Source organism: Ictalurus punctatus, chromosome 24, assembly GCF_001660625.3.
Source record: "Ictalurus punctatus breed USDA103 chromosome 24, Coco_2.0, whole genome shotgun sequence".
In the NCBI taxonomy this organism is placed as follows: Eukaryota; Metazoa; Chordata; class Actinopteri; order Siluriformes; family Ictaluridae; genus Ictalurus; species Ictalurus punctatus.
In genome coordinates this window covers 14,828,922-14,856,899 of record NC_030439.2, presented here as the reverse complement: position 1 = coordinate 14,856,899, position 27,978 = coordinate 14,828,922, and the positions used below count along the sequence as shown (strand labels likewise).

Sequence of the window (27,978 nt, the reverse complement as noted above, 5' to 3'; positions counted from 1 at the left end):
GTATTTTTTGACTGTGTTATCATTTTGTGTCCTTTGGCAGATATTCAATGCTGGCCAGGCCTATCGACTGGGTCGCTACCCCATCCACTGGCACCTGATGGGAGACATTAACTTCAAGTCTTACGTTCGTGGCTGTGGCATCCACCAGACCTACAACCGTGCAGTCACCATCCACAACACGCACAGGCTGCTGGTGGAACATAATGTCATCTACAACATCATGGGAGGAGCCTTCTTCATTGAGGATGGCATTGAGACTGGCAATATCTTGCAGTACAACCTGGCCGTGTTTGTTCGTCAGAGCACCAGCTTATTGAATGATGACGTGACACCAGCTGGCTACTGGGTCACCAACCCTAACAATATCATCAGGCACAACGCAGCCGCTGGAGGAACGCACTTCGGCTTCTGGTACCGAATGCATGACCATCCAGATGGCGCATCCTACGACAGTAACATCTGCCAGAAGATGGTGCCTCTGGGTGAGTTTTATAACAATACAGCCCACTCACAAGGCTGGTTTGGCCTGTGGATATTCCAGGAGTTCTTTCCCAAGAAGGGAGGAAAGTGCAGCTCTACTATACCTGAGCCAGCCGTGTTCCGCAAACTCACATCCTGGAACAACGAGAAAGGAGCAGAGTGGGTGAACGTAGGAGCTGTGCAATTCAACGACTTTCTCATGGTGAACAATGAGGTGGCAGGAGTGGAGACCAAGCGCATCTTCCAGCAACACGTGAGCGGATGGGGGCTAGCCAGCGGTGCTGGACTGGTCAACAGCACGTTAGTAGGTCATGCAGACGAGCTTGGCCTGGGTGAAGACTACTGTACCACTCGTGGGATTGTCTTGCCCCTGGATGATGGCATGAGTGTCCTTAACACCAAATTTATTAACTTTGACCGGCCAAGATGTGCTGCAGTTGGTGTGACCACTATACAAGGAACCAGTGGCACCTTCTCTGGGGGCTTTACTGTCAAATTCAGTGGAATCAAATATTATCAGTCACCCAACAAGGCTAGCTTTAGATGGGAACATGAAATTGTTCTGGTGGATGTTGATGGATCACTGACAGGTATTCATTATAGTATATCTCTAGACAGTACAAAACATTATATGAACCATGGCAAGATATAATATTTATTTTCTCTGTTGAGCATTCTGACAAAGGCAGTTATTAGGGTTCCTCAAGGTTTCTTTGGATAGTTTTTTGTTTCCTAAAGTAGACCTCACTGATACAGAAATACTCTGTTGTGTGGGTAGTGGTGGCTCAATGGTTAAGGCTTGGGGTTACTGATCAGAAGGTCAGGGGTTCAAGCCCCAGTGCTGCCAAGCTGGAATACATGTCAGACAATTGCAGAGCACCAAACATTCACTCACACCTTGGGGCAGTTTAGTGCAGCAAATCTGCCTTCCTGCATGTTTTTGGGCAGTGGGAGGAAACAACCTACAAGAAATAGAATATGTATACAAACAAAACATAATTTTTATGCACACAGTAAATGGTATTGTTCTTGCAATGTATCATGTAGTTCAATGCATTTGCATGTTTCAGGCAGAAAGGTTCTTGAAATGCTTTGAAATGCGCAGCGTTATTCGATGTGTTGACGTAATTTCCACTGAAACAGGAAGTCAGGGCGGGACATATGAGCTTATGGGGCAGTGGTCACTCTGGGTTACTGATTGGAAGGTCAGGGGTTCAAGCCCCAGTACTACCAAGCTGCCACTGTTGGTCCCTTGAGCAAGGCCCTTAACCCTCTCTGCTCCAGGGGCGCTGTTTCATGGCTGACCCTGCGTTCTGACCCCAACTTCCTGACAAGCTGGGATATGCGAAAAAAGAATGTCACTGTGTTGTAATGCATATGTGACAAATAAAGGCTTCTTCTTCTATGAGTCTACATAGGGTTCTTCCAGAGGAACAACCCAAAGAATGCTTTATAGACCTACATTTAACACACTTTCATAGAGTGCATTGTAAAAGATACTTAGATGGAAAAAAGAAAAACAGTTCAAAGTGGCAAAACGTTATCCAGCTGAGTGCTGCTGATGCTAACTCTGCATCTACTATAAATGTACAAGCAACTTTTTTAACAAAAGATCATTTGCCCTGTCAAACTACCACACCCATTTCCGTCCTCTGTAAGTTAATGTTATTTTGTAATATCAATAAGCTTTAAATTGGCATAGTGAAAATTTGTTGACCTGAATTTGTTAGCTAGCTGACTAGCAAGATAATGTGTTTTTCTGTGTTCTGCTACATTTATAAGGCTTGCCAGGGAATGACTTGCCTTCTTCTTGAAAAATATGTTTCGTGAATATCCAGAGCAATTTAATGACATTAAAAAAATTCTTGACACTTAAGCTGGTTAGCCTTTTTCCCTGAGCTTGTTTTCTTCCCTTCCTCTTCATGTCAAAAGGTAATCCTGACTACAAGGTAGTGCCAAAGAGTAACTTGCTGGATCCAGTCCACTGTTCTGACAATGCTTCATGGAGCTTCGGCTTCCCTGGTACAGTGTGTGACAACACCATAAGCTTCCACCGACTGGGCATTTATTCCTCATTACCCTCCTCGCTCTGGTTTAAGGATCTCATACTCACCAATAATTATGGTATGGAAAAGAATTAGCTTGCATTCACAAGAATTGTGTTACATGGTGGCAAGACAGTGTGCTATTGTGAGTTTAGCTTCTCCTTATCATATACAGTACACATGACTGCATTTAGAAATATTAGAAAGTTTCAGTGTCAACTTATACAATTAACCATTACTGCATGAATCATGTATGTTTCATGTATATTTTTTACAGAACATGCAACATGATTTATATTCTATAACACCATCATATTATTCTAGGGTCAAGCGTTGTTCCCTTTGCTGATAAACTGATTACCCATCAGTCTGGTTGGATGGCTCTGCTTCCAACTGACAAAACCTACAACTGTTACTTTCGCAATGCTCTACAGTTGAGCAACATCTCGTATAGTGCAGTGTTCTATGGCTTCAAGGTAAAGTCATGATTATGGTCACCCAATGTGCTTAATAATGAATTCAATTCAATTTTATTCATATAGTGCTTTTAACAATGGTCATTGTCACAAAGCAGCTTTCCAGAAATCCAGATATACATTTTACTTTTTTAAGTTAATTAATTAATGAAACATTCCATTACATTGTACTAGTACATACAGTAAATCGATTCATTTAATTGTGTGCTGTGTTTTCTCTTCTTTCTCTCTAAATAGTCTCAGGATTATGTGATTATAAATCACAATCTGACTCAGAATCCTGACCAGGTGTCTGTGGTGGACAGTAGAAACGGTTCAGCTAATCCCCTGAATCCTAGTGTGAATATAAATGGAGACTGGTACATGAACAAATCATCCAACAACATCTACTACATTGGTAAAACTGCTGTTGTGCATATCCTCATGAGATGCATATTATTTTAGATGTTTAACCTGGAAAGAAAGAAATAGCTCTGCTTTCCTGGATTCTACTCTGATCTCAACCATGTTGTTGTTCCTTCAGTGTCTAGCAAAACAACTGCTGCTAACAGAAAGCGGAGGAACAGCGTGGACAGATCAACCAAAGACATTTCAGTGGCATTCAGAGTTTATAAATGCTTCTTCCCTAACTGTACCCCACCACCGCCAGTCACCATCATGCCACTGCCCAGCGGCAGCGGCCAACCTACCAACTTCACGTATGATACATACATTCAGTATAAATGTAAATGTACTGTAAACTTCTAGCATATAATCAGGAGAACTCACTGAAAAGCTCCAATCCAATATAAATTTTCAGAGTTCTCCATTCTAATTACAGTTCCACAGACAGTCTCGATACTACTCTAAGTTGAAGCTGTGGTCTGAAGCCCTATCCCCAGCTTGTAACACTGCCACTAATATCTATTCCTTAGATATCCACACCAAGTAATTTTATGTAAATTCTTCATTCAAACCAAATACAGTTAGGATCAGCACAAAGCTCAAATGTAGCTGCTTAAGAAAAAAATTCATTTAAAGCAGTGGAGAACTGTGCTGTGGTTCAACATTCAAAAGGACAATGTGACTATTATACTGTAACTATTATTGTAACTATTAAACTATATAACTGTGGAGTTTATTTAAAAAAAAAAAAAAAAAAAGTGTTGAGGTGGCAGATGCCAACATAGGGCTCTGGACGCTTTAGTATTAATCACCATTATTGAAAAAGCGTTTCATCATAGTCAGATTGTGGGACAGATTTATTTGGGTTAAACAAACAGTAGTTATTGATAACTTTACCTTGGACAACTTCAAAGTTGGATTTTTTTTTCACTTTCAGGTTTTCGGGGTGTGTTATGAAACGAGCCTGGAACAAGAAGTAAGTGCAGGACAAAGCTTTTATTTCCAACTAAAATCAATGTCAAAGAAAACGGGAAACCGTTAAGCACAATTAGACATTCATCTCATGTAAACATTTACTCATAGAACTAGAACCGAGGCGTGAAACATGAAAACCAGAGCAAGGCATGGAAACATTACCGCGTGGCAGTAAATTTTACCTGTGACTTTACCTAATGGCAATTTATAGCTCCAGTATTTCAAAGTTGTCATGAAATGGAGTGTCAGTGCAAAATATGGTTTTCTATTAATCCACCATGTCTTTTTAGTATGTTATTGACATTTTCTATTAAATATTATGGTGAGATGACCAGCTGCAAATCAACAATTTCCATCTGTTTTTACCTAATCAAGTTTAAGGTTTTAGATTTACACATTGCACTGAATGTCTAAAGTTAAAGAGGCAGTTTGGCCCTCAAGCATATTGAATTAATTTTAATTGTGATCATTTACATTTAAAAAAAATAAAATAAAATAAAAAATAAAATAAAAGCAGGTATGATAATAAGATAGCCAGTGAAAGATTTCTGGATTTTATTAAACTTTAACCAGTTTTGTTATAAAATTGTATTATTGTATGTCACAGTAATTAAGCTTATATGTGTTTTGTTTTGTTTTTTAAACAATTCAACCACTAGAATGTTTTATACTGGCCCTTTCATGAAAAGAATATTTGTAAATGTTATGTATGTAAAGAATATGCTACAGTATATGAGTCTTATGATTTGCAGTGCTTGGTCCAATCAGTCATTTTGGCGGTCATCTGCAGAGAACAACTTCATCGTACCACAAGAAGGTGCCAATGTAGTCATCCCCTCAGGTATTATATTCATTTCCTAAACTGCTGAAAGAAATCGTATTGTATTTCAATTACAAAATAACTTCTCAAGCATTTTTAATACATTTCCAAAACTTATAGCTGTTAGGATAATATACTATGCAATTACCATGTTTATCAAACACCAGCAATACAAAGGTTGATCATAGACTGCTCTATTCTGAATCCACAGACAGTTGGGTTGTTTTAGACATCCCTATTCCACCCTTAAATAAGCTCACGGTGATGGGAGTCCTGGAAATTCCAGACAACATAACCATCATGTCCAACCGCACTAGCAGCAGTCTTCCACAGAATAGCAGCATTGTCATTAATGCTACTTACATCTCCATCCTGGTCAGTGTTTCCATAAATCATCAGCTCCACCAGATTTAGGGGTTTCAATTATTATTATATTTAACCAATTACACCATTACACCAAAACCTATTACTAATACTAGCTCTAAAATCTTCTGTTAAAAGCAAATACTGAGAATTAAAGGTACCAAACTGTGCTTTTCCTTATCGTTGGCATGGTACCATCAAGGCTTTTTATGTCTTTAGAATATATATTTTACCTGGAAACCTGAATATATTCTACAATTATTATTCAGCCAGACCACTACCTTTAAATCTTTGCTGAAAATGCTAATTAAATTATACCATATGCAACTCCCCAGGTGAAATATACATACTAAAGGTACAAAATAAGCACACTTGTTGGTAACACCTCAGTTTGATACTTTTATTTCTGAGAGTGTAAGATAAATAAATTAAAGCCTCAAGGAGGTCACTGTATTGCATCTGGGTAATGTTTAAAATGCATTATTATTTGTGTTCTCACACAGGGAGGCTGTTTGATTGCTGGAGGGCCTGACAAGCCCTTCAGTGGACAACTGCAAATCATTCTGAGGGGAAACCATCACACGCCTGAATTGCGTCTGCCTGATGGACAAACCCAAGGAGCTAAAGTTCTGGGTAAAGGAATAATCACACAGTCCAAAGACATGTGTTGTAGCCTGATTGGCATTTCTAAATTGTCCATGGTGTGTGAATGTGTGTGTGATTGTGTTTCGTGATGGGTTGGCACCCCATCCAGGGTGTCCCCCACCTTGTGCCTAGAATTCCCTGGGATAGGCTCCAGTCTTCCCCACAACCCTGTGTAGGATCAGCTCTATGGAAGAAGGCTCGATGGGTTTTACTATTAGTGATAATCCAAGACATTGGACAATATCCTAATTGGGAGAACAGATAAACAGGCAAGGGTCATACAGAAAACCAAATACAAACAATGGTTTAGAACTCATATGACAGGCAAAGATTTGGCAAGGCTTTGCATTGTGCGACTGTGAACATACAGTATGCTTTCTATATGGAACAGAAATGTTTGTTTGACCAATGAGTAGTTGCTAAAATTTAGGGGAAAGTGCTCTCTGGTGGTACAGTTTTGAACTGTTCTGGCAGGTGTGACAGTGAGTTATGAACTGACATTTACAGTGACAAATAAGAAGGTTAAGAGCAACAGCTGAGTGTAATTATTAAACAGGGGAGTTTTAGTAGTGTAGTTGAGAGGGGGTGTGGTTTTTGTGAGGGAATTCTGGTAGTTCTCAAACTATGATTATTACAATAATTGTTGCACTTTAAATAGTTAATATTGCTCGGAAAACAAAAAAAGCTGGAATGTAAATTCGCCTACTCAGCTTGTGCAGAAATGCATCTACTGTGAAGCTGCTATGGATGGAGGGAGGGTTTAAGGTGACATTTCACCCAGCCCTTGGCGCTTATTTAATGGTGTGAATTGAGAGTTGGCTTTTATGTGATGTGTTTGAGTACAATTTTGGTATTAGCACATATATGCTCTCCTATCACATAGCTTTTGTGATGAAACCTCTTTGTAAGCAATGGTATTAAACACAATTCTGATACTGTTGTTCAGGTGTGTTTGGTGCTCTTGACCTCTATGGAATGCCACACAGAGTTTATCACACTAAACTTGGCAGCACTGCTATGGCTGGATCCAACTCTCTATCACTTCAGGAGCCTGTAGACTGGCAAGTGAGTACATTACAACATGAAAAAATAAATAAGTGTATTATAGTTTATTTTCAAATACATACAGTGCAAAAAAGTTTGCACCCCTAGTTTTTTATTTATTTTTTTTATATATAATTTATTCTAAGAAGTTAAAAAATCTTTAACTTGGAGTGTATCCTGCAACAACACAACAATTCAAAATCCAAATGTTATAATAAAATAATTAACAATGCAGTGCTGTGATGCACTCTGATGCGATGTGGAGTAACTGTTACTGTTATACCCCCACACTGAGTATTTTCCAATAACAACACATCCCAAAGTGTTTTATTCCTTTTATACCACAACAAATTGCCAATACTTTAGATTTTGTATTTATAAATAAATAAATGTCTCCTTACATAAAATGTCACCATATCAGTGATTATACATCTTAGAGCACATTTTGGTTAATCTATTTATTTTTAGTCTCAGACAAATGCAAAGGTCACCATGTAAGTGGTTACTATAGAAACAATAATATATTAGAACGATTAATATAAACCTGTGATTTTAAGTGCAGCCAGCACAGCTGCTGTTATAGAAAATTAATCAACACCTTCTGACCAATCATAATATTCAACAATGCTGAGGTATATTAGAGAATAGTCCTATCCTATTCAGAAAAAAAAATGAAAACCTTTCAGTTTATATAATTTCATTTTTGCCAATATTAATATTTTAACACAAAATAGTGGATCATCCTTTGGGATGATAAAAGAAAATGTATGAAACAAACTCTCATTTAAAAAAAACTCATCTTGTTTAAAATATGTCTTAGTCTTCTTCATTGCAAAATTTACAATCATCTGTACATCTCCAGTGTTCTTAAATACATAAACAGCAGCTCTTGTGGCATTACTAAAATGTTTCACTGATATTCTGATATAAAATGCTATGTTTGTTACTCACCTTTTTAACCAGGTAGGGGATGAAATCGTGCTGTCCACCACCAGTTATGATCCATGGCAGACAGAGACTCGCACTATATCAGCAGTCTCCAACAATGGCCTTACATTGACCGTGGATCAGCCACTCACGTACACACACATTGGTTAGTCCAATACAGTGTACAGTACAGCATATTATATATATATAAAAAAAATAACTTGCCAGAAAATGCAAAATATTACGAAGATGTACATTCAAAGCAACCTAATTATTTGTTCAACTGCTGCAGCGGAGAACTACACGGTGCCAGGAACATCCCAGACCTACAGACTGGCTGGTGACGTGGGTCTGCTGAGCAGGAACATTAAGATCATTGGGGGAGATTACCCAGACCTTTACACTGAGTCATTTGGCGCCAGTGTGTTAGTGGGATCCTTCTCCGTCGGAGGAATCGACTACACAGGTATACAGCCAGTGAACGAAACTGGACTTTTGTTAGTCTATTGATTTCAGGACATGTACAAAAAAACTGTTTTTATACACATATTAACACTAATTTTAGGACCTTTTATTTCTGTGACTGTATGATTCTTATAGGAAAGGCCCAGATTAGGGATGTGGAGTTTTACCACACAGGTCAGGAAGGATGGACAGACAACACCGATCCTCGCTACTCTGTGGCTTTTCTCAACCTGGGAGTGGTGAGAACCATAAAATTCTACTTCTCACAGGTCATATATAAAGAAAAGTGAGAGAGATTTAGAATTTGGAGATACAGTTGCAAGAAAAAGTATGTGATCCCTTTGGAGTTAGAAAAAAAAACGTCTCATCGTTGATATGGTGAAGCTTTCTGTAAGGAGATGTTTGTTTGACATTTATGGGAGGAGTCTCCAATGTCAGCCCTTTGGAACAGTTAGTAAGTTTTCTGCCACAGGAGAGTCTTCAGGACAGAGGACATTCTCACTTTCATGACAAGCAGTGATTTGTATGTTTGTTTGTTTGTTTGTTTTTTTGTTAAGAAAAAATAGAGGCAGGTGATGACTGTTTATAGCTGATATAATCTAAGTGATAACTTACACATCTAAGTGAATTTGTTTTGCCAATGTGCCACAACATAAAGGTAACCATAAATGGATTAAAGGTATGATTTGTCATAATCACTGACACTGTGATATAAGAGCAATAATTTTGCCTCCACTTGGTCATTGATTATTTTTACAAAACAACATGGCACATTATTGTTGTCATTGTTGTTTTATTTCTTACATATCATATTTTCACAGGTGAGTCAGAATGATTCTTACATTAAAGGATGTGCATTTCACCACGGCTTTTCTCCTGCTATCGGCATCTTTGGAACAGATGGACTGACTGTTGATGACAATGTCATTCATCACACTGTAGGAGAAGGTATCACACTTCAGTCACCATTACAGCCTTAAGAAAAGCATATAGAGTCTTACATGTGTAGGGTAACAGACTTGCTAAGATTAGTCATGAAAAATGAAAAAGAAAGAGTTTCCTAAAATTTCAAGTTCAAGTTACACTTTTTTTTTTTTTTTACATCTTTTCGCTCAGAGCCTCAGTTTGAGCTTCAAGCTTGCATGTTTATATCTGAATTGCAGACTTAGGCTTAGAAGAGTAATTCTATGTAGAAGAAAGAGTTATTATCCAAAACCAGTCTGACCAGGGCTTCTCTAAAACCAAATGAGGCTGTAATTACACTGTAAAATGTACTTTAAACATCTTTGTTCTTATAGGAATCAGGGTGTGGGGCAATAACATCACAGTTAGGAGGAATCTGGTTACACTGACACTCTGGCCAGGAGCATACAATGGAAGACAAGAGACCATGAATATAAACTGGCCTGCAGCTATTGAGGTGCGTTGTACAATGCCACATGGAACGTTTCCAAAACATCCTTCTTAAACAAAAATACTATAGATGCTCTATATCAAGTGTTTAACAGTTCATATTTCTATTTCAAGGCAAACACTGGCACTAATGTAGTTCTTCAGGGGAACATTGTTGCTGGTTATGAAAGAGTGGGATTTCGAATCAATGGAGAACCATGTCCAGGTAAAAACTGAGAAACATTCTCATAATTGCTGTAAAGAGCCCTTAGAATGCTAAGTACTTCATATCAACTCTAAAAATCATATCTAGGCAAGTAAAAATATTTTGAATATAGGCAAATGCAATATGTCTCTGTATTAGGTTATTTATTTTTTAAAAAGTATGCATTCATAAGGGTTTTTCTCTAGATATCTAGATTTGTTGATATTTTTATTCATTTCTACCTCGAAATTGCCTTTCTATGTTGGCAGATAATTTTAATAATTTTGCTTATTTCAAGCATTTCTTTATAGAAAGAAGCAAAATTATATGCCAATAAAATAAGACCGATTTAAAATTGGAGTTATGTTTAGAAATAGCCTTAATGGCTTATATTCCTTATATAATAATCATATAATGTGAAATATTAGACAACCTTTATTTTATTCAAAATACAGTATATGTAATCATCGATGAATGTGATAATATTTAGGACAAAGTGTTACAAAACTGAATATCTTGTCTCATACGTACTGTAGTCTGCTGTCCAGCTGAATGAAGTGATTTCATATGTCAATAGGATCTTTGAATCTAGTGGCTCAATGGCAGCAGAACGAGGCTCACGGCGGTCTCTTTGGAGTCTATATGAATAAAGATGGACTCGCTGGCTGTTCTCAAATCCAGGGATTTGCCGTTTGGAAAAGTTTCGATTATGGCATTTACTTCCAGGTATAATTAATGACACTGCAATCTTCAGCTTCTTCCAACCTTTGCTTCATGATACTGTTCTATAATAGGTTCAAACCAACCACTTGGTTAGTATAATAAATGGCAATAAGGATCTGAGTAAATGTTTTGCTTGTTTTATTTTTCTTTCTTCATTTACTACAGTAAATATTGCATACTACATACAGAGCCTCAACAATGGCATCCCTACTATAAAAATAATTTATGGCCATGACTTAACAAGACATAAAACCATGGCAATGTGCAGGTAACACGTGGGGAAGAGATAATTAGGTAATTAATAAGATGTGATCATTGTGTTGTGCCCACATACAGGAATATGGGAATATATTTATGGTTTTACAGTAACCACCAGACACTTTGGGGAAAGTGGTCTGTTTAAGTTCAAATGTAGACAGCAGAAATGTTTACCTGTACTATTATGTACTACTGCATCTCATTTCTACAATTTACAATAATTAGATAAAATGGGTGATGTGTTAATGGGAATATTTTTACTTTTTGTTATTCAATATGAAATCAATTATAATATGAAAAAACTGAAGATTCTGTGAGGAAAAATACAGTCTTCAGTAAAGATCTGTCTTTCATTTTGAGGTGAAAAAAAGCTACAGTATATTACAATATTATTTCAATATGATTAAAAGTATTAAAGAGCAAAAGAGTAGAGACCATTACTACATCATCTATTTGATCTAGCTATGGGAAATCATAGAACTGGGTTTGTTTTATTTATATAAAATTAGATTGTTGTAATTGATCAAACTTGTGCAAAATGAACATTTTATTCTAGCAAAAATATTTTATATACACTACCTAATAAAAAAAAACAACTTTTCTAGTGTCTACATCTTAACCAAAACAGAAGAGTGGCTTTTTTCCCAAGAGTGTGTGGTTTTCCTAAAACCCTATGTATAAGCACCAGTCAATGGGCACAACACAATGATCACACATTAAGCTGTGGATATGAATTAATGATCTGGTTCCCACAACTTAATAATATCATTCTTATGTTTTTCTGTCATGGCCACACATTAAGATCTCATTCTCAAGCGTTAAATTGTGGCCACTCGTTATTTTTATTAAGCAGGGTTGTCATGAGTGGGGCTCTGTGTACATACAGCTATTGCAGCTCACATGTGTGCAGTAGTTTTAGTTTGCCTTATCCAGCTCTCTTGTCTGCTTTTGTTAAGGTGTACATGAGTGTCATTGTTTCGAATGTGACCCTTGTTGACAATGGTATGGGCATCATGCCATTAATCTATGAGCCTCCGTCAGTCAGTCATGAATACTCAAATAAAACTGTCCTAATTAAGGTAAGAAGCTGAACATATTTTATGGACATATTTAATATCATGTTAAAATGGATTTCCAATGTATACCATTGCAATTGTAGGTGTATCTCATAATCTTAATGTTATTTTTTTTAGAATTCCTTAATTGTTGGCAGTAGCCCCAACTTCAACTGCACTGACACTCTGTCTAGAAAGGATCGCAACATCGCTCTCAGTGCAGGACACAGGGCACCCCGGCCTCTTAATGGTACATTCCCACTTTTTCAATTATAATCTCAGTCTTAATATTATGCTGCATTTTCATATTCTACATTCCATATTCCATATTTGGTGCCTCAGTGGTTAAGGCACTGAGCTACTGATCAGAAGGTTGTGGGTCTGCACAATAGCACCACTAAGCTGCCAAGATTGTGCCCCTGAACAAGGCTCTTCATTCTATCTGCTCCATGGGATATAACCAAAAAAAAAAAAAATCATTATTAGGTTTGATATGACTATGAGATTCACTATTCTGGGATTCTTTGTTTTGTTTGTTTGTTTTGTTTTTTTATTTTAAGAAAGCTTGCCAGAAGTTGCATCTATTTCAGACTAGCGTAAATCAGGAACTGAATCCCGTGGGATGTAACAGAAATGTTCTTCGAGTGTGAGGTTTCATTCATGAAATTAACATGAACATGCACATTTATTAACCGGAACATGCAGTGGTCCATACTAACCACCTGGTCAACCACCATTTTTTTTAATGATTACAATAAGCCAAATATTAGATTATTAAACCTATTTCTTTTAGACATTTTATTCATTTCAAGCTTGAAATGTAACATTGAAATTAATATAATGCTTGAAATTAATTTGAAAAATTATCTTATATTTGGATTATTGTAAGCTTTTAATAGGAAATACTCATCTTGCAATACTCATACTAATATTTTCATTTGCCCAGATGTTATTTTTGCAGTGCAAGCTGAGACTTGTGAAGAAAAGAATTTCACTGTACTTGTACATTGTATATCTGAGAATAAAGTTTTCTTTATTTTCTTGCTCTTTGGCCTACTGTGAACATTATGTTCATGCCTTAATGTTAGGAAGATTGACTATCATATCTGAGAGAATCTGTATGTTGACTTGATCAATATAAAACTAGACTACATTTAGTACAAGCCGAATGATAACCTGGCATTGTATTATGTACCTGGCAGGTGGCAGGACTGGAATATCTTGGCCAACATTTGAATCTGGTCACAATAGTGCTCCAATGAAACCCCATGATGGACTCATGAGCTACAACGCGATTAGTGGACTAATGACTGTCACAAGTAACAAGATACATTTAAACATTTATCATGTCCAAGTTGTATGTAAATGTAGTTAAGTGTTGCATGCAGTCCTGCATGCAGGGTTTGAACCTACGTTCATTTCTTTCAGATACTACATTTGTTGGGTTTAGGAATGTATGCTCAAGTGAAACGAATTACATGTTTATCACAATTCCAAACAATGAGGACTTGCAACACCCTATCAATGTTCAGAGTATCACTAAGAGTAACAGCACAGAGGGGGCTCTATTGTTCATTCATCATCCAAATCTGGGGTGAGTTGCGTTGCTGCTATACATGTGCTAATATTTAATATTTGATTTAATTTTTATGTTTTATGGTGCAAAATAATTTAAATAGCATAAATAATAAGTCAGATGGCAGTTGTTTATTTTTTGTGGATGAAATGTGCTTTCAGACACTAAAGTGGCCTTCACCTCCCACACCCACACAAAATACTAATAATAAGCCGAATTTATCAAGCTGGATGTGAACAGATTACTACTTTGCTATAACAGACATGTTTTCCCAGACTGCTACACATAGCCTGCACTATTAGCTTAAAATCCTTTTCCCACTTTTTGATCCACATTTTTTGAACTACTACTACGATAACAGCCGTTTCACAGTGCATATGTTTTTGCTGTTGTTCTGTTGTTTTTCCAATCTGTGATTCTCTTGAATTCATTGCAGCAAAGTTAACCCATCTGACTGTGTGGATATGGACTGTGATGCCAAGAAGAAGAGCATGCTGAAGGACCTGGATGGTAGTTTCCTGGGAGCAGTGGGCTCGGTGATTCCTTTGTCTGAGTATGAGTGGAATGGGGATCCCCGACATGGGTTGGGAGACTATCGCATCCCCAAAGTCATGCTCACTTACCTCAATGGCAGCCGTATCCCTGTGCGTAACATAGCCCCATACAAAGGTGAGTCTGAAAGAGGGTGATTCATCGGGTTTTTATATAGTACACTTCTTAGAAGCTGTAGAGCTAGGTGTAGACTGAAATAATGCATAATGTTATGCATACAGGTGTGATTCGGGACTCGACCTGCACATTTATGAGCACCTGGCAGGCCTACAAGTGCTTTGGAATGAACTACAGGATGCTGGTGATCGAGAGTCTGGATTCAGACACTGAAACCAGACGTCTGTCCCCTGTAGCTGTTCTGGGAGATGGCTATGTAGACCTGTTGAATGGTAAATACATGAGTGCTAGGGATGTAACCAAATACAAATGTATTATAATGAACTCATTCATTCATTCATCCTTAGGTTAAAGTATGCTACTAGATATGTTATATTTTGGGGAAATAGAATTAACTAAATTTGTTAGAAAATATTATGGTTAGATGTAAACCAAAAAAAAAAAACCCTTTGTCCAGGATTTAAAAAAACATTCCCACACATCTCTAGTTGAGATCAAATATGAGCTTACATGATGTAGACGAGGTTGAGGATCATGTTGACAGAGGTCGTATTTCTACCTGTAAATTTTTTCCAGTGTTTCCAGGGGAATGATGTATTAGTCATATTTCATTTAAAAAGCACTAACTGTGAAATTTTTCGCATATCCCAGCTTGTTATGGAGGGTCAGCCATGATATAGTGCATTCTGACCAGTAACACAGAGTCTTGGCCACTAAACCAACACTGCACTGGATAAGGGTGTCCACTAAATGCTGTAAATGTAAACAGATACAGATAGAGATAATTCCATAGCATTAGATCCTTAATCTGTGCTACTACTCCAGATAGATCCCCATGTTGTGTATTTTCACTTTGTGTAAATTATCTTCCATTGTTACACTTATTGTATTTTTACAGTATTTGTTAGTCATTTAGAAGAAAAATGTTAATACTATGTAGATAGTCTAATACTTGTTGCTTATCATTAAACATTTTTAACAGTATGTGTCATCCTGTCTTTTTTAACAGGCCCACAGGACCATGGCTGGTGTGCTGGCTATACATGTCAAAAGAGAGTGTCTCTCTTCCACAGCATTGTAGCCACAAACAAATCCTTTGACATATTTTTCACTGGTGTGTCCCCCCAAAAACTAAGGCTCATGATGCTCAATGCTGCACCCACTGAGGTACAAGCACACAAGCACTGTTTTTTAGGTGTTGCAAATATCTGATTGTGATACAGTTTACTGGTCAATAGCAAGCTAGCAAGTTTGGAACTTAGGGTCTTTTTTCTCTTTTTGCAGACCGTAAAAGTGGCTGTATTTTACTCAAAACCTCAGCGTTTGGATGTCTATGTGAATGCTCAACTGGTTGCTCCAAACAACGCTCAGTGGAATACAAACAAAAACGACTACACCTTGCTTAAACCTGCCTATCCTGGTATTGTAATATCCAAAAGCCAAAAATGTTAATATTGCTAACATTTCATTTCATTTAACAAGCTCTATATAAACAAAGTTATTCACAAATCACTGGCGGAAGCAGACAAGAAATGTGGTATTCATGAAAATCCAGTTAGGTTGAGATTTATGAAAATTCTTTGAAACAATGTCATTTCATTTCAATGAATGTGACCCAGAACAAACCAATAATTTATGACAAATAAGATTTACAATTCAATTATAAGAAAAGAAATGCCGCTGGAGGAAAAGTTTATGTCTTTGTGAATGGTAACCAATGCTCTGCAATGGCTTATCTGCATTATTGGAAGGTTTAGTATATGCTATGCTTAATGGATGCTCTTTTTCTGTTTAGTCTTCTTGATTTCAGCTCTACTAGTTTTTTGGACACTAAATATAAATCATCTGTACTGTAGTATTTTAGCACAAAGAAAATCAACAATAAATCAAATATTTGCATAAATATGATGGGAGTATTTAGTTTGGTTTACATACAATGTTACAAAAAAAAAGATTCATAAATCATGCCCAGTGAATGAAGAAGGTAGCTACTTTCTGCAGTTCCTTCCAGTATTCTAATGCCATCCTCTACTACTCCACTTTTCATTCTTCAGAACAATACATCCCCACACTTAACGGTACACACGGCTCCAATTTCTTCGACCCTGATTACAAAATGCTGCACGTCCTCCTGCGAGGCTCTACCCCTGTCCAGATCAACACGGCTTCAGTGCTGTTCATCTCCTTCAACCTCCCAGCCATGACAGAGAAAGAGTTCTTTGGGGACCAACTAGTCAACAACCTGGCTTTGTTCTTGAAGGTTCCTCCCAGCATGATCCGCATCACCAAAATTGTGCGGGAGGGTGGTGGGGCACGAAGGCGGAGAAGCGCCACTGGGTTAACAGTGGAGGTGGAGATCAAACAACCTCCCACCAACCAGATGTCTGCCAATAGCACAAGTGGTGAGCAGCCACCTCAACAACTACCAGTAGGGGAGGATAAAAAAATTGGTTTTGCACACAGTCACTGTTCCTGAAGTTACTTTCAACCTTAATAAATCATGGTATTGCAAAATTAGTCATCGACAATGCCTTGTATTTTAGACCGTTAGACAAAAACAGAGCTTTTTGCTCTGTGCTCAAGACTGACCATATTGTGGTATATATCTCCTGCAGACTCAGATTTGTTCACGGTGTTGAAGACGGCTGCTGACACTCTGGGTCAGGCTGCTATATCTGGCAATCTGAGCCAGTCCATCGGCTTCAACGTGAGCTCAGTGGGTATCGTTCTTCCATCTCCACCAGCTAGTGACCCATCCTGGAGCCAGGTAAGATAGGAACAAGCTATATCAATCATTTATTTTATTGTGATTTCTTTTATTTTTATTACGATTAAATATGAATGTTTTTTTTTTTAATCTACAGTTCATATGACTGCTGAAGCAAACTATTGGCCTAATTCAGCATGAAATCCATGTAAAATTATATAATGCCATTTTGGGGGAAACAGCGACGCAGCACAGTTTTGTTTTTAAATAGTATCTCTTCCACAAGCATAACTTTCTGGCATTCAGTATTAAATGATATTGCATGTTTCCTGCAGATCTTGGTGACGAGCAATTTTAGCTCACCATCCGAAAATCAGGCAAGGGTTGTTTTAAGAAAGATCAGAGGCATGAACTGCACCCACCCTCCTCTGTTTTTCAAAAATAGTAGTATAAGGGTCAGTATAAGGGTTTGTTTTTGCCAGCAGAGCCACAGTTAAATGTCTTGGGCCCAGGGCTACTGCAGCTCAGACTAGCCCAGACTGTAGATTCACGCATCTGTGAGAGTCTTCTCAAGTGATTACATTGTCGAATGAAACATTCCCTTGATTTTAATCTCTGTTTGGGCTGATATTTCTCTGCCCACTTTGTTGTCACATCTGAAAAACAAATACAGTCTCGAGTATAATGAACATTTTAGTTTGTAATAGAAATTTTTATTATGAACTGATATGATGATGCATTGTCAAGCTATTTATAAATATTAGATTTTAGCAGTCTTATTTAATATCATAACCAATCACAGCACTACTAAGTGTTTACAGCCAGTCAATCAGTCGAATAACACAGAAACCAGAGATATTCTCTCCGTGGACAGGTGGCGAATCAGGAGGTGACACGTGAGGATCCATCAGTGCAGAGCGTGAGCAGTGTGTCTACTTTGAAGGTGGTGGTGGAGCCAGTGGCAGGGCTTTACCCTGGAGCCCTCAGTGTACAGCCTGTAATCATGGCCCTGGACCAGCAGGTGAGAAACATACTAACAGCAAGAAGAAGAATGCATTTGTTTACTTCAAGGTATATCAGATAAAGGGACATATCTAAGATATTTACTTAGAGGGGGCAGTAATTTTTAAGTGCTTTCTGATGCCTGCAAGGCAAATTGCAACTGACTCCAGTTCTTCTGCTGAAACAAAATGTGTTCTGACTTGGAAGAGCTCATTGCCTAGCCAGAAAAACTTAATAGAAAATAAAATAGAAAAGAAATAGAAAATCCGTCAGGGCTGGGACACGAACTCAAGTCAGCACTGTGAGAGTCAAATGGTCTATCAATGAACCTATCAAAGTATTCAGAGATTTTAATAAAGTCCAAAAAAATGCAAACATAGGAAAAAGGCAACAACAAAAAAAGAGAAACAAAAAAAGGTTATCCACCATGTTCAGTAGGATGCTCCAAAGAAAACCAAAGTTAAAAGCAATGCAAAATATCTCCTCAAAGGAGTATTCTTAAATGAAATGAAATATCACAAGAGAAAACAACAAAAATCACAAAAGGTTTAACTAGTACCACAGGCAAGAAAACAAGAAAAACTTTTATGTAGCACCAAGGCCTGGTCTGGCAACATTGAACCTCATGCAAGGAAGCTAAGCAACAGGGCAACTTAATTAGATACTGGGAAATGCGACCCAAGTGGCAGTGATAAAACAATTAACAGACGGCGGGGAAACAACATGGGGAACAATGGGGACCTCTGGTGGCTAAAACGCAACATAGCAAGTCTGCATTCCTGATTGAAATTAGTCAAATATATTGTTTAGCTATGTTGCTAGTCATCGTTTTTCTAAGGTCTTCGTAAATGCGTGATAGTTCTAGGTTTGATTATTTTTCATTTTAAATATTATAAGCTACAGCTATGAATGTAACATGTTATATTTGTATACATGTGCACATGTGTATTGTATATGGACGATAAACATTCAGTCACTTTACTGCTTATAGGGTTATTCAAGCATTTTAAGTTTGCATATCATTTTGACAGCATGGACACTTGATTTAACTCATGAAGCACTTTATAATTAGCTATATGACTGCTCTGATTATGCCAACATTAAAAGTCTATAGACTGCATCATCTCTGGTATCGTCTTTGTCTCCAGGGTGATTGTGTATCAGTTGGGGTGACATCTCTAACGATTTCAGCCATGCTTAAAGATGCTCAGGGAAACCCAGCAGGTGGTTTGTATGGAAACACAACCATCCCCTTTCAAAGCTGCTGGGCAAACTACACTGACCTGGCCATCAATTCCACCGGTGGGGGAGCTTAAAATTTGCCTTTATTGTTCAAATACAAGCTTTTCAGGATAAATGTAGATTTTTTTCAAATCTTTGTGTTTGCTATTCATTGCTCACAATTGATTAATATGATTTCACTCATGAATTGTAATTTCTTTAATATCATCTTATAGTAATATTTCAGTGTGTTTCAACTTAATGTTTGTAGCATTTTTACCACAGAAACTAATGTGACATTAATGTGACATTTCCCTCTACTGAGAAAATACTAACTAAAATACCCAAAGTATACTACAAGTCAAAATACATCATAATCATAACACCTCATAAAATATTAAGGTAAATTATACATTATTGTTTATGGGGTTTTCTTGCTTGTTCTTTTGTTTTGGTTTTTGCCATCTTTCCATCTTCGAAAGATAAATAAACTTACAGAAGAACAGCTTTGGCAAGACTATCTCTCAGAACACTGGAGTACTCCTTCAAGAAATACGGTTTCAGCTACCACATGCAAATCTGTTCTGAAAGTTTTTCTCTTTTTTTCCACAGGGATGAACATGACACTGTTTTTCACTCTGAATGAATGGAAAACACAGTCAAGATCCTTCACTGTCAACTCTCTAGGTACATTTGTTTTCCTTAATGCTGACATTGCTCATTTTTCTACAAATGCTGCAAATGTTCTTATCATATATTGCTATATAATCATCTGCTCTAACTTCAAGTGCATGTACTGTCACATCATTTAATGTGTCTACTAATTCTCCACCAGCCACAGATTTCACCACAAAATCCACCACAGTGGTGGCGGATTTCACCACAAAATCCACCACAGTGATGGCCACCGCTCAGAACCATAACAGCATCTTTGACTCCAGTCATGCCTTCACAACACACACAGTGTATATAATAATGCTACTGAGTGTTCTGCATCTAATCTACTTAGTGGTTTAAGAGAACAAATGATACAAATAGTTACCTCTGTGATAAATGTCTTGATGACAACTATTCTTTAACAAAATTCAAGGCATTTATTTCCTTTTCATCCTTTTCATGCATTGCTACATACACTGAAATTTCATTCATATGTTGCCATAAAACATTCATAGATAACCATGATCAAGTCCTGTGGCTACACTACACTTAACTCATTAATGTATCATTTAATTTCCATAGAACTCTGTCACAGTGTGTGTGTGTGTGTGTGTGTGTGTGTGTGTGTGTGTGTGTGTGTGTGTGTGTGTGTATGTGTGTGTATGTATGTATGTATATATATATATATATATATATATATATATATATATATATATATATATATATATATATACACATTTTGTGACATTTTATGACATTTTTATTAAACATAAATAGGGATATTCTGTTGGTTTTCCTATGTATTAAACATTTGATTGCATATAATTATCTTATATTATAATTACTACACATGTATATTCCTGTTTTTTTCTTTTCTTATTCATTGTATTAGGGAACTTCATTTAGAATTAGCACTACCAATAAAATTGCATAGCTTAAAATCATGAAGAGATATTCAGTCTGAATTTGTGCCTGTAACAGAATAAGAGCCTGCATAAGAGTAAATCTAGAGTCTAAACAATGTGGAAATATTGGAAATATCCACAAGGAAATATCTGAACCCCTTTAACCTTGAACAGTTCTAATGGGCTTGCTGAATTTACACCAGTTGACCACTAGAGGTCCTCAGAACCTCAGTCCTGAGGCCCTGGGGTAGCTTTAGGTTTAGCATGATTTGTATAGATCCTATCCTGGGTGTATTCCCACCACGCACCTAGTTTTCCTGGCACAGGCTGTGGATCCACAGCAATTCTGAGCAGGATAAAGTGGTTACTGAAGCTGAATGAATGATCACTTTGTCCTGGGCATGATGCAGGAATATACCTGAGATGATATTCCAGTTCACTGCAGGACATGATACACACTCATTTGGAGCCTTATTCACACTTAGGGGCAATTTAAATCAGCCTGTTTTGAAACGTGAGAAGAAACTGGTAAACCCGGAGGCAACCCACACTGACATAGTGAGAACATTGTCCAACATTGTCCTGGTTGGATGCTGGTGCCCTGACATCCTTTTTTTTTTTTTTTTTTTTTTTTTAATTATAGTATTGTGGTTAAAATCTAAATATAAAATATGTTGTGCATTGGTTATCTTATGCCTTCTATTAACAACTTGAAATTGTTCGGTAGAAAGTTATATTTTTAGCAACAGACTGTATTTATTCATAATAGATTATCTTCATATAGCGTTACATATCTACTTTGACATCGTCTGAATTAGTTTGCTATGATTTGGACTATAACTATAAAAAGTTACAAAATAATCGAACCAGTTTGATAATTGGTTATTGTTTAATTGCCATTGTTGGTTATATTTATTAGGCTACTTTTTCGTGAATGGCCAATGGCTAATTATTATTGTTGTTGTCTTGGCATGTGTATGTAGAAACTAAAATATTTGTGACAGATAGATAGATAGATAGATAGATAGATAGATAGATAGATAGATAGATAGATAGATAGATAGATAGATATTATCACATTAAATGTATCAGGCACTCGAACATATTTAAAAAAAAAAAAAAAAAAAAAAAAGTGGAAACTTAGGGCATTAATGAGGCTGTGTGTCTGTTGCATGCAGGCTTTGGTGCGTAATGGGACGGAGCCGCTATTCTCTCTCTCTCTCTCTCTCTCTCTCTCTCTCTCTCTCAGTTGTGCACACTTCCTCCAGTCGCTCTTATAAAAGTTAGCCATTTTTTTGATCTAACTAGTCTGCGTTTCCACCATGCACGCGCGCACTTCAGCGGGTTTATTCTCGGCCCTGCTTGTCCTCGTGCAGTACTGTGCGTGTGTTCACACGGAGGCTGTGGAGTTGCGCCCCGGTGCCAGTCATCCCACATCACCGGCCTCGCTATCACACACCTTCGCCTCATCCAGCACCAAGCGCTTCCCAAGAGCAAGCAAGGACTCCGTAGAGCCTCACGAGTACATGCTTTCCATCTATAAGACTTTTTCGGCTGCTGAGAAACTTGGACTGAACGCGAGCCTTTTCCGTTCATCTAAAGCCGCAAACATCATCACAAGTTTTGTGGATAACGGACAAGGTAAGTCTGTCTGGCTGAAACGTTTTATCTTTGATCATCTTTTTAAAAATAGCAAGATAGTATCTGGTTTTATCAGGGATCAGACGCATAGCCTATCTATACATTCTTAGAGGGGAAATGGTTCCTCAAGGGTTCTTTGGATATATATTCTATAACTAGAGATCTTTAAGGGTTCTCACATAGGAACAAGCCAGAGAACCCCTTGGCAATCTAGAATAAACCTAAGAGTGTACAGGTGCACATCAGTGTAAGATGGAAACGTCAATTTCAATACATTTATAATAACATTATAATATAATATAATATAATAACATCTATAATCGTTTATAATACAGTAAGGTGTTGGTTTGTTTATTTGTTGGTCTCTTATACAACAGTGGTGCTTGGAATTTTCTATATATCTGCATAAATATGAACTAAAGCATCATTTGATTTTCACAAAAGTCCTCAGTGTAGACAAAGAGAAGCCTGTTAAAAAATGAGACAAACATATTGTACTTAGTCATTTATTTACTGAGGGAAATGATCCAATATTACATATCTGTGAATGGCAAAAGTATGTGAACCTTTGCTTTCAGTATCTGTTGCGACCCCCTTGTGCTGCAATATAGACATATAGAAAATTCTAAAGGGTTCAAAAACTTTCAAGCACCACTGTGTATATATATATATATATATATATATATATATATATATATATATATATATATATATATATATATATATATATATATATTTAAATCATTTCCATCAGTGCATAATTGTGAAAGCACTATGTCTAAAATCAAGGTTCTCTCAAGGATTTTTTTTCCCTTATTCCATATCAGTGGGGTTTTTTTTCCTCACCAGTGTCGCATCTCATAATGAATGTATATGAACACTCTTAGAAAAAAAAAAAATCTTCTTTGGAACCATATAAATCCTATAAATAAAGTGTTTTTCTATCAAATGCTTTCCAATCTAAACCTTTGTAAGAAGCTAAAAACTCTCTAATATGGACAGAACCTGTGGAAGAAATGTGAAGAAGGAATTTTTTTCTAAAACTGTAGACCTGGATTTCTGTAAACCTGTTTAGTGACCAGGTCTACTGTTAAAATGAAATTAAATGGAATTGAATAGAGTTATGTATCTCTGCTTTCTCTTATAGATGACTCTCCAAACTCTGCACTATGGACACAGAAGTATCTTTTTGATATCTCAACACTTTCTGATAAAGTCGAGCTGCTGGGTGCCGAACTAAGAGTCTACACAAAAGTCTCTGGACACTTCCCAACATCTGAGGCAGGTCCCATGGAGATTCAGCTTCTTTCCTGCCAGACTCACAAACTTCTGGATTCCAAAATCTTAGACTTGCACGACTCTCACACAGCAAGATGGGAAGTCCTAGATGTGTGGGAAATCTTTGCAGAACGGCATTTGCACACACAAAGGAACTTCTTCTGTCTGGAGCTCAAGGTTTCCCTCGACAAGCCTGAGAGGGAAATCGACTTACGGTATCTTGGATTTCACAGATACGGGCGCCCACAACGGAAGAAAGCCATATTAGTGGTGTACACCAAGTCAAAGAAGAGGCAGAGCTTGTACTATGAGAAAAAAGGGACAATTAAATTGGACCCTGACCAGGCTGGAAAGGAGAAAGTCCCTCGCGTAAAACCTCAGCGGAAGCGTCGGACAGCATTAACCAACCGTCACGGCAAACGGCAGGGCAGAAAGTCCAAGTCTAGATGCAGCAAGAAGCCACTGCATGTCAATTTCAAAGAACTGGGCTGGGATGACTGGATTATCGCTCCTTTGGATTATGAGGCATACCATTGTGAGGGGATCTGTGACTTTCCACTTAGGTCTCATTTGGAGCCCACTAATCATGCCATCATACAGACTTTGATGAACTCTATGAACCCCAGCAACATGCCACCCAGCTGCTGTGTGCCTTCCAAACTTAGCCCAATCAGCATCTTGTACATTGATGCTGGGAATAATGTAGTATACAAACAGTATGAGGACATGGTGGTGGAGTCATGTGGATGCAGGTGACTGATGGTGTTCCTCAAAATTAAGAGTCCAAATACTTAGTCATGCCTCTAAGATAAATGAGTGGAGAGTTAAACATTAGAGCAAGAGAAAGATTTTGTAGACCAGTCATCAGTAGCTATGGGATTCAATAATGAAACTGTTTGATTCAATCTGAAGCCATTATTGTATCATATTTTGGGTTGAATATTAGTCTTTACAAAAGACAAATATGGATAAAGAGAGATCATTTTCAAGGTAATTCCACTTCCTCATACATTTAGTCTCACGCTATAAGATATTAATTAAAATGCCTCAAATATAGTATCCATCATTTTGTAAATAACTTGTACAGTTATTGATTTCATGGTCAATTTACAATTTTTCATTTTAATTTATACTGTATTCTATTAAATTATTTTAACCATTTATATTGGTATAACTTTGTTTGTAAAACCTGTATTTTATAGATTGGAGTTGTGTATCTACCTCATTGAACAGCTTTTTAAATGTTCCTAGATATATGAATGTGAGGAAGATTTATTTCAACATCCCTGTAAATACTGTAGCCAAATGTGGAAGCTTTATTCTCATAATAAAATGCTATTTAAAAATAAATGTGTTAATAATTCAGCCAGCTTTTTTTAATAGGAAGTGGTGTTAAATAGAAGAACTGACAAGTAAACTAACATAATGATAATGATACAACACAATTGATTGTGCTGTTATATAACAGGACAGAGAGGTGTGATGCGTTACCATGCTGAAGTGGTATATTTGTCTATAACTACACATCTCAAAGTGTTTTGTTCCTCTTATAAAACAGCAATCTGCGAACAATTACAATATTTAATTTATTAATGAACATGTCATGATATTTATCTGTTTATAGTTACCTATAATGTTGTAGAACGCTTGACAATATAAGTTTATTCCTGTTATCACTTACGTTATATCAGCTATAAAATAAAAATAAAATAAAAAGAAGCTGATTTCTTTTTTATTTCCCTTGAAGTTAATAAGATGGGGGGAAATGCAGCTTGTTATGTTACCAAGAAATTGGAAAGCGCAAAGTCTTTAGTCCAAAGTGCTGACACTGGAGACTCCTTCTACAAATGTTAAATAAAAGTGTCCTTGCAGAAAACTTTACCACAACTACAATTGCATGGTTTTTTTCCGTGTTAAACAGCACAATTTATTTTCAGTTTATTTTCATCCTAAGGTTATGTAGACTGTCAACCATACAAGTCCCTGTGAATGAGTCGTTCCAATAAAAACCATAATAAACACATTAATATAAACCTGTGACTTGAATAATAGCCTGCACAATTGCCAGAGCTGCTGTTAATCAACTTAACATGAATGAATGAACTTCTGACCAATCAGAATTTGAGAATTCAACATTGCTGTGGTGTAAACAGTGTTATTGGTGGTGAGAACAGTAGATTACACTCTTAGAACTAATGGTTCCATCTTGCTCCCTCTTTCGTTTTTCTACAGCTAGAACCAATGACCATCCAAAGAACTCCTGAGAAGCTATTTTTGTCTATCTATTCCACAATCAATGACTAATATCTGATGCTGTAGTCTGACTGTTCCTAAAGATGAGTTGATTCGTTGATTACATGCCTAAGTGGTGCTCCACTGTCTTAAGATCAATACTTAGATATACAGCTCATTACTAATGAAATAACATCTAGGTCAACTGGCTAGTTGGATGAAGGATGAGGAAACTGTCAATTTTAAGCAGAAAGTCAGTTAACTTCTTGTTGTACTAGGATAAAAGGGTACCCTGGTCATTTATGTACTTTTATGCATGTAAGTTGAAAGGCAAGTTTCAGTGTTTAGCAGAGGTGAAAGAGGGGTCAACAGATACTTAGTGCCATGTTCCTTGGGTGGCCTGGGTGTGTGAATGGCCAAGGGTGTGTAGATTCTCTCTCTCTCTCTCTCTCTCTCTCTCTCCCTCTCTCTCTCTCTCTATCTCTCTCTCTCTCTCTCTTTCTATGTGTGTGTGTGTTTTGCACAGATTGGCAAAGAGCGGACAGATGCACAGAAGTTGACCCCCAGTGCCCAACGTTTCATTCATTCTCTGTCTTTGATAAGACAAAGCAAGGCAACGATGCTACTTTCAGATTAGGCTTGCCATTTTCCTAGGGTCAGAGGTCGAGTGTCCCTTTGTCTATGGCCTCTGTGAGGATTTCAAAGGTACACATGCAGTAAAGAAAGAGGAAGCAATCAACACAGTCAGAGAACAAGGGAAAGGAATGTGTGCAGCATTACTGGATTGGCCCTCTGTCTTTCTGACACACTGTCACTCCATGGACTACATAAGAAGATAAGAAAGAAGGCGCAAATACGAGCAACTGTGCAAAAAGGTGATTCACAACAATAGATAGGAGTTTGGCTCTATGGGATATCTGGACATAGTTTGAATTTTGGTAAAAATAATAATGGAAAAAAGATTCTAATCACAGAACTGACTGGACTTGACATTAAGTAACTAACCTGGGCTTTCCCAAATCAGCATTAAATGGTCAAGTTAGCATCACTTTCTCTAAAGCTGTACATGTACATTGTAAAAGAATTCTTACATTTTCAGAGTGTAACCACTGCTATAACAAGCGTCGGAAAGTCACTGATAGGATTATGCAAAGGTCATGGGACAGCTACAAATATGGTAATGGAAATTGCAAAAAGTCAATGAAGCATGCTAATGAACAATAGAAATATCTTTATTACCTCAAGCTCACTTTGAAGAATGTTTCTCTTTATGTGACCTCATGAAAGAGCCCAAATCGTGCTGATTGGTGACGTAGTACTGAATTTAATAATTTTTTTAATTGCAGGTCTATTGTTAGAAAATGTTTATTGTATAATGTTCAATTATAGCAGCATTCTTTTAAGATTACTTGTCATATTTTATGAGATCATCCCAATAAAATATTAGCTGAATTGTAGAACAGACTGCATGATAATGTGTTTTCTGTGTCAGATTATACAACAGTTAGTTCCAGTCCACTAATTTGATTCGTCAAGTGGTGTTCCAAGAGTGCTTATATATCCTATAACTGCACTGGGTCGTTTCACTTAAACCTTTTTTCTGTCACTCTCATTTAGGTATCACTCCAGTTGTTTGTGTTTGTATAATTCTGTAAAGCTGCTTTGTGACAATGTTCATTGTTAAAAGTGCAATACAAATAAAATGGAATTGAATTGAAAAATTCCATTTCCTAGTTCAAAATGGTTACTAAATAGTGTTAGCCACATCATCAGCAGACATGACAAAAGATATTTCAAGAATATAACTTTGAATACTTTTAATTTTAATCTCCT

At 37.1% G+C, this 27,978-nt stretch overlaps 2 protein-coding genes across 3 annotated transcripts in view; both read left to right on the top strand.

Annotated features, from left to right (window-relative positions):
- Positions 1-20,757, top strand: part of pkhd1l1.1 (PKHD1 like 1, tandem duplicate 1) — a 47,820-nt gene extending 27,063 nt beyond the window's left edge. For both annotated transcript variants that reach the window (XM_017454899.3, XM_017454897.3), the window contains exons 49-79: positions 41-1,070; positions 2,413-2,604; positions 2,850-3,001; positions 3,239-3,398; positions 3,525-3,699; positions 4,323-4,361; positions 5,113-5,201; positions 5,392-5,555; positions 6,047-6,176; positions 7,135-7,253; positions 8,196-8,325; positions 8,452-8,625; positions 8,760-8,863; positions 9,446-9,572; positions 9,923-10,044; positions 10,152-10,242; positions 10,799-10,947; positions 12,159-12,281; positions 12,396-12,507; positions 13,460-13,576; positions 13,686-13,851; positions 14,270-14,502; positions 14,607-14,774; positions 15,512-15,669; positions 15,787-15,922; positions 16,557-16,904; positions 17,118-17,269; positions 18,084-18,230; positions 19,360-19,513; positions 20,045-20,119; positions 20,268-20,757. In XM_017454899.3, the coding sequence (XP_017310388.1) occupies positions 41-1,070; positions 2,413-2,604; positions 2,850-3,001; positions 3,239-3,398; positions 3,525-3,699; positions 4,323-4,361; positions 5,113-5,201; positions 5,392-5,555; positions 6,047-6,176; positions 7,135-7,253; positions 8,196-8,325; positions 8,452-8,625; positions 8,760-8,863; positions 9,446-9,572; positions 9,923-10,044; positions 10,152-10,242; positions 10,799-10,947; positions 12,159-12,281; positions 12,396-12,507; positions 13,460-13,576; positions 13,686-13,851; positions 14,270-14,502; positions 14,607-14,774; positions 15,512-15,669; positions 15,787-15,922; positions 16,557-16,904; positions 17,118-17,269; positions 18,084-18,230; positions 19,360-19,513; positions 20,045-20,119; positions 20,268-20,449 (5,418 nt within the window). In that variant the 3' untranslated portion in view covers positions 20,450-20,757. The remainder of the gene's footprint in view (positions 1-40; positions 1,071-2,412; positions 2,605-2,849; positions 3,002-3,238; positions 3,399-3,524; positions 3,700-4,322; positions 4,362-5,112; positions 5,202-5,391; positions 5,556-6,046; positions 6,177-7,134; positions 7,254-8,195; positions 8,326-8,451; positions 8,626-8,759; positions 8,864-9,445; positions 9,573-9,922; positions 10,045-10,151; positions 10,243-10,798; positions 10,948-12,158; positions 12,282-12,395; positions 12,508-13,459; positions 13,577-13,685; positions 13,852-14,269; positions 14,503-14,606; positions 14,775-15,511; positions 15,670-15,786; positions 15,923-16,556; positions 16,905-17,117; positions 17,270-18,083; positions 18,231-19,359; positions 19,514-20,044; positions 20,120-20,267) is intronic.
- A 1,485-nt stretch (positions 20,758-22,242) lies between these two features.
- On the top strand, positions 22,243-25,331 carry gdf6b (growth differentiation factor 6b). Its single transcript, XM_017454075.3, has 2 exons — positions 22,243-22,635; positions 23,783-25,331. Exons 1-2 carry the CDS (start codon positions 22,317-22,319, stop codon positions 24,667-24,669), a joined length of 1,206 nt encoding a protein of 401 aa, XP_017309564.1. The 5' UTR covers positions 22,243-22,316; the 3' UTR covers positions 24,670-25,331.
- Positions 25,332-27,978: the final 2,647 nt, after the last annotated feature.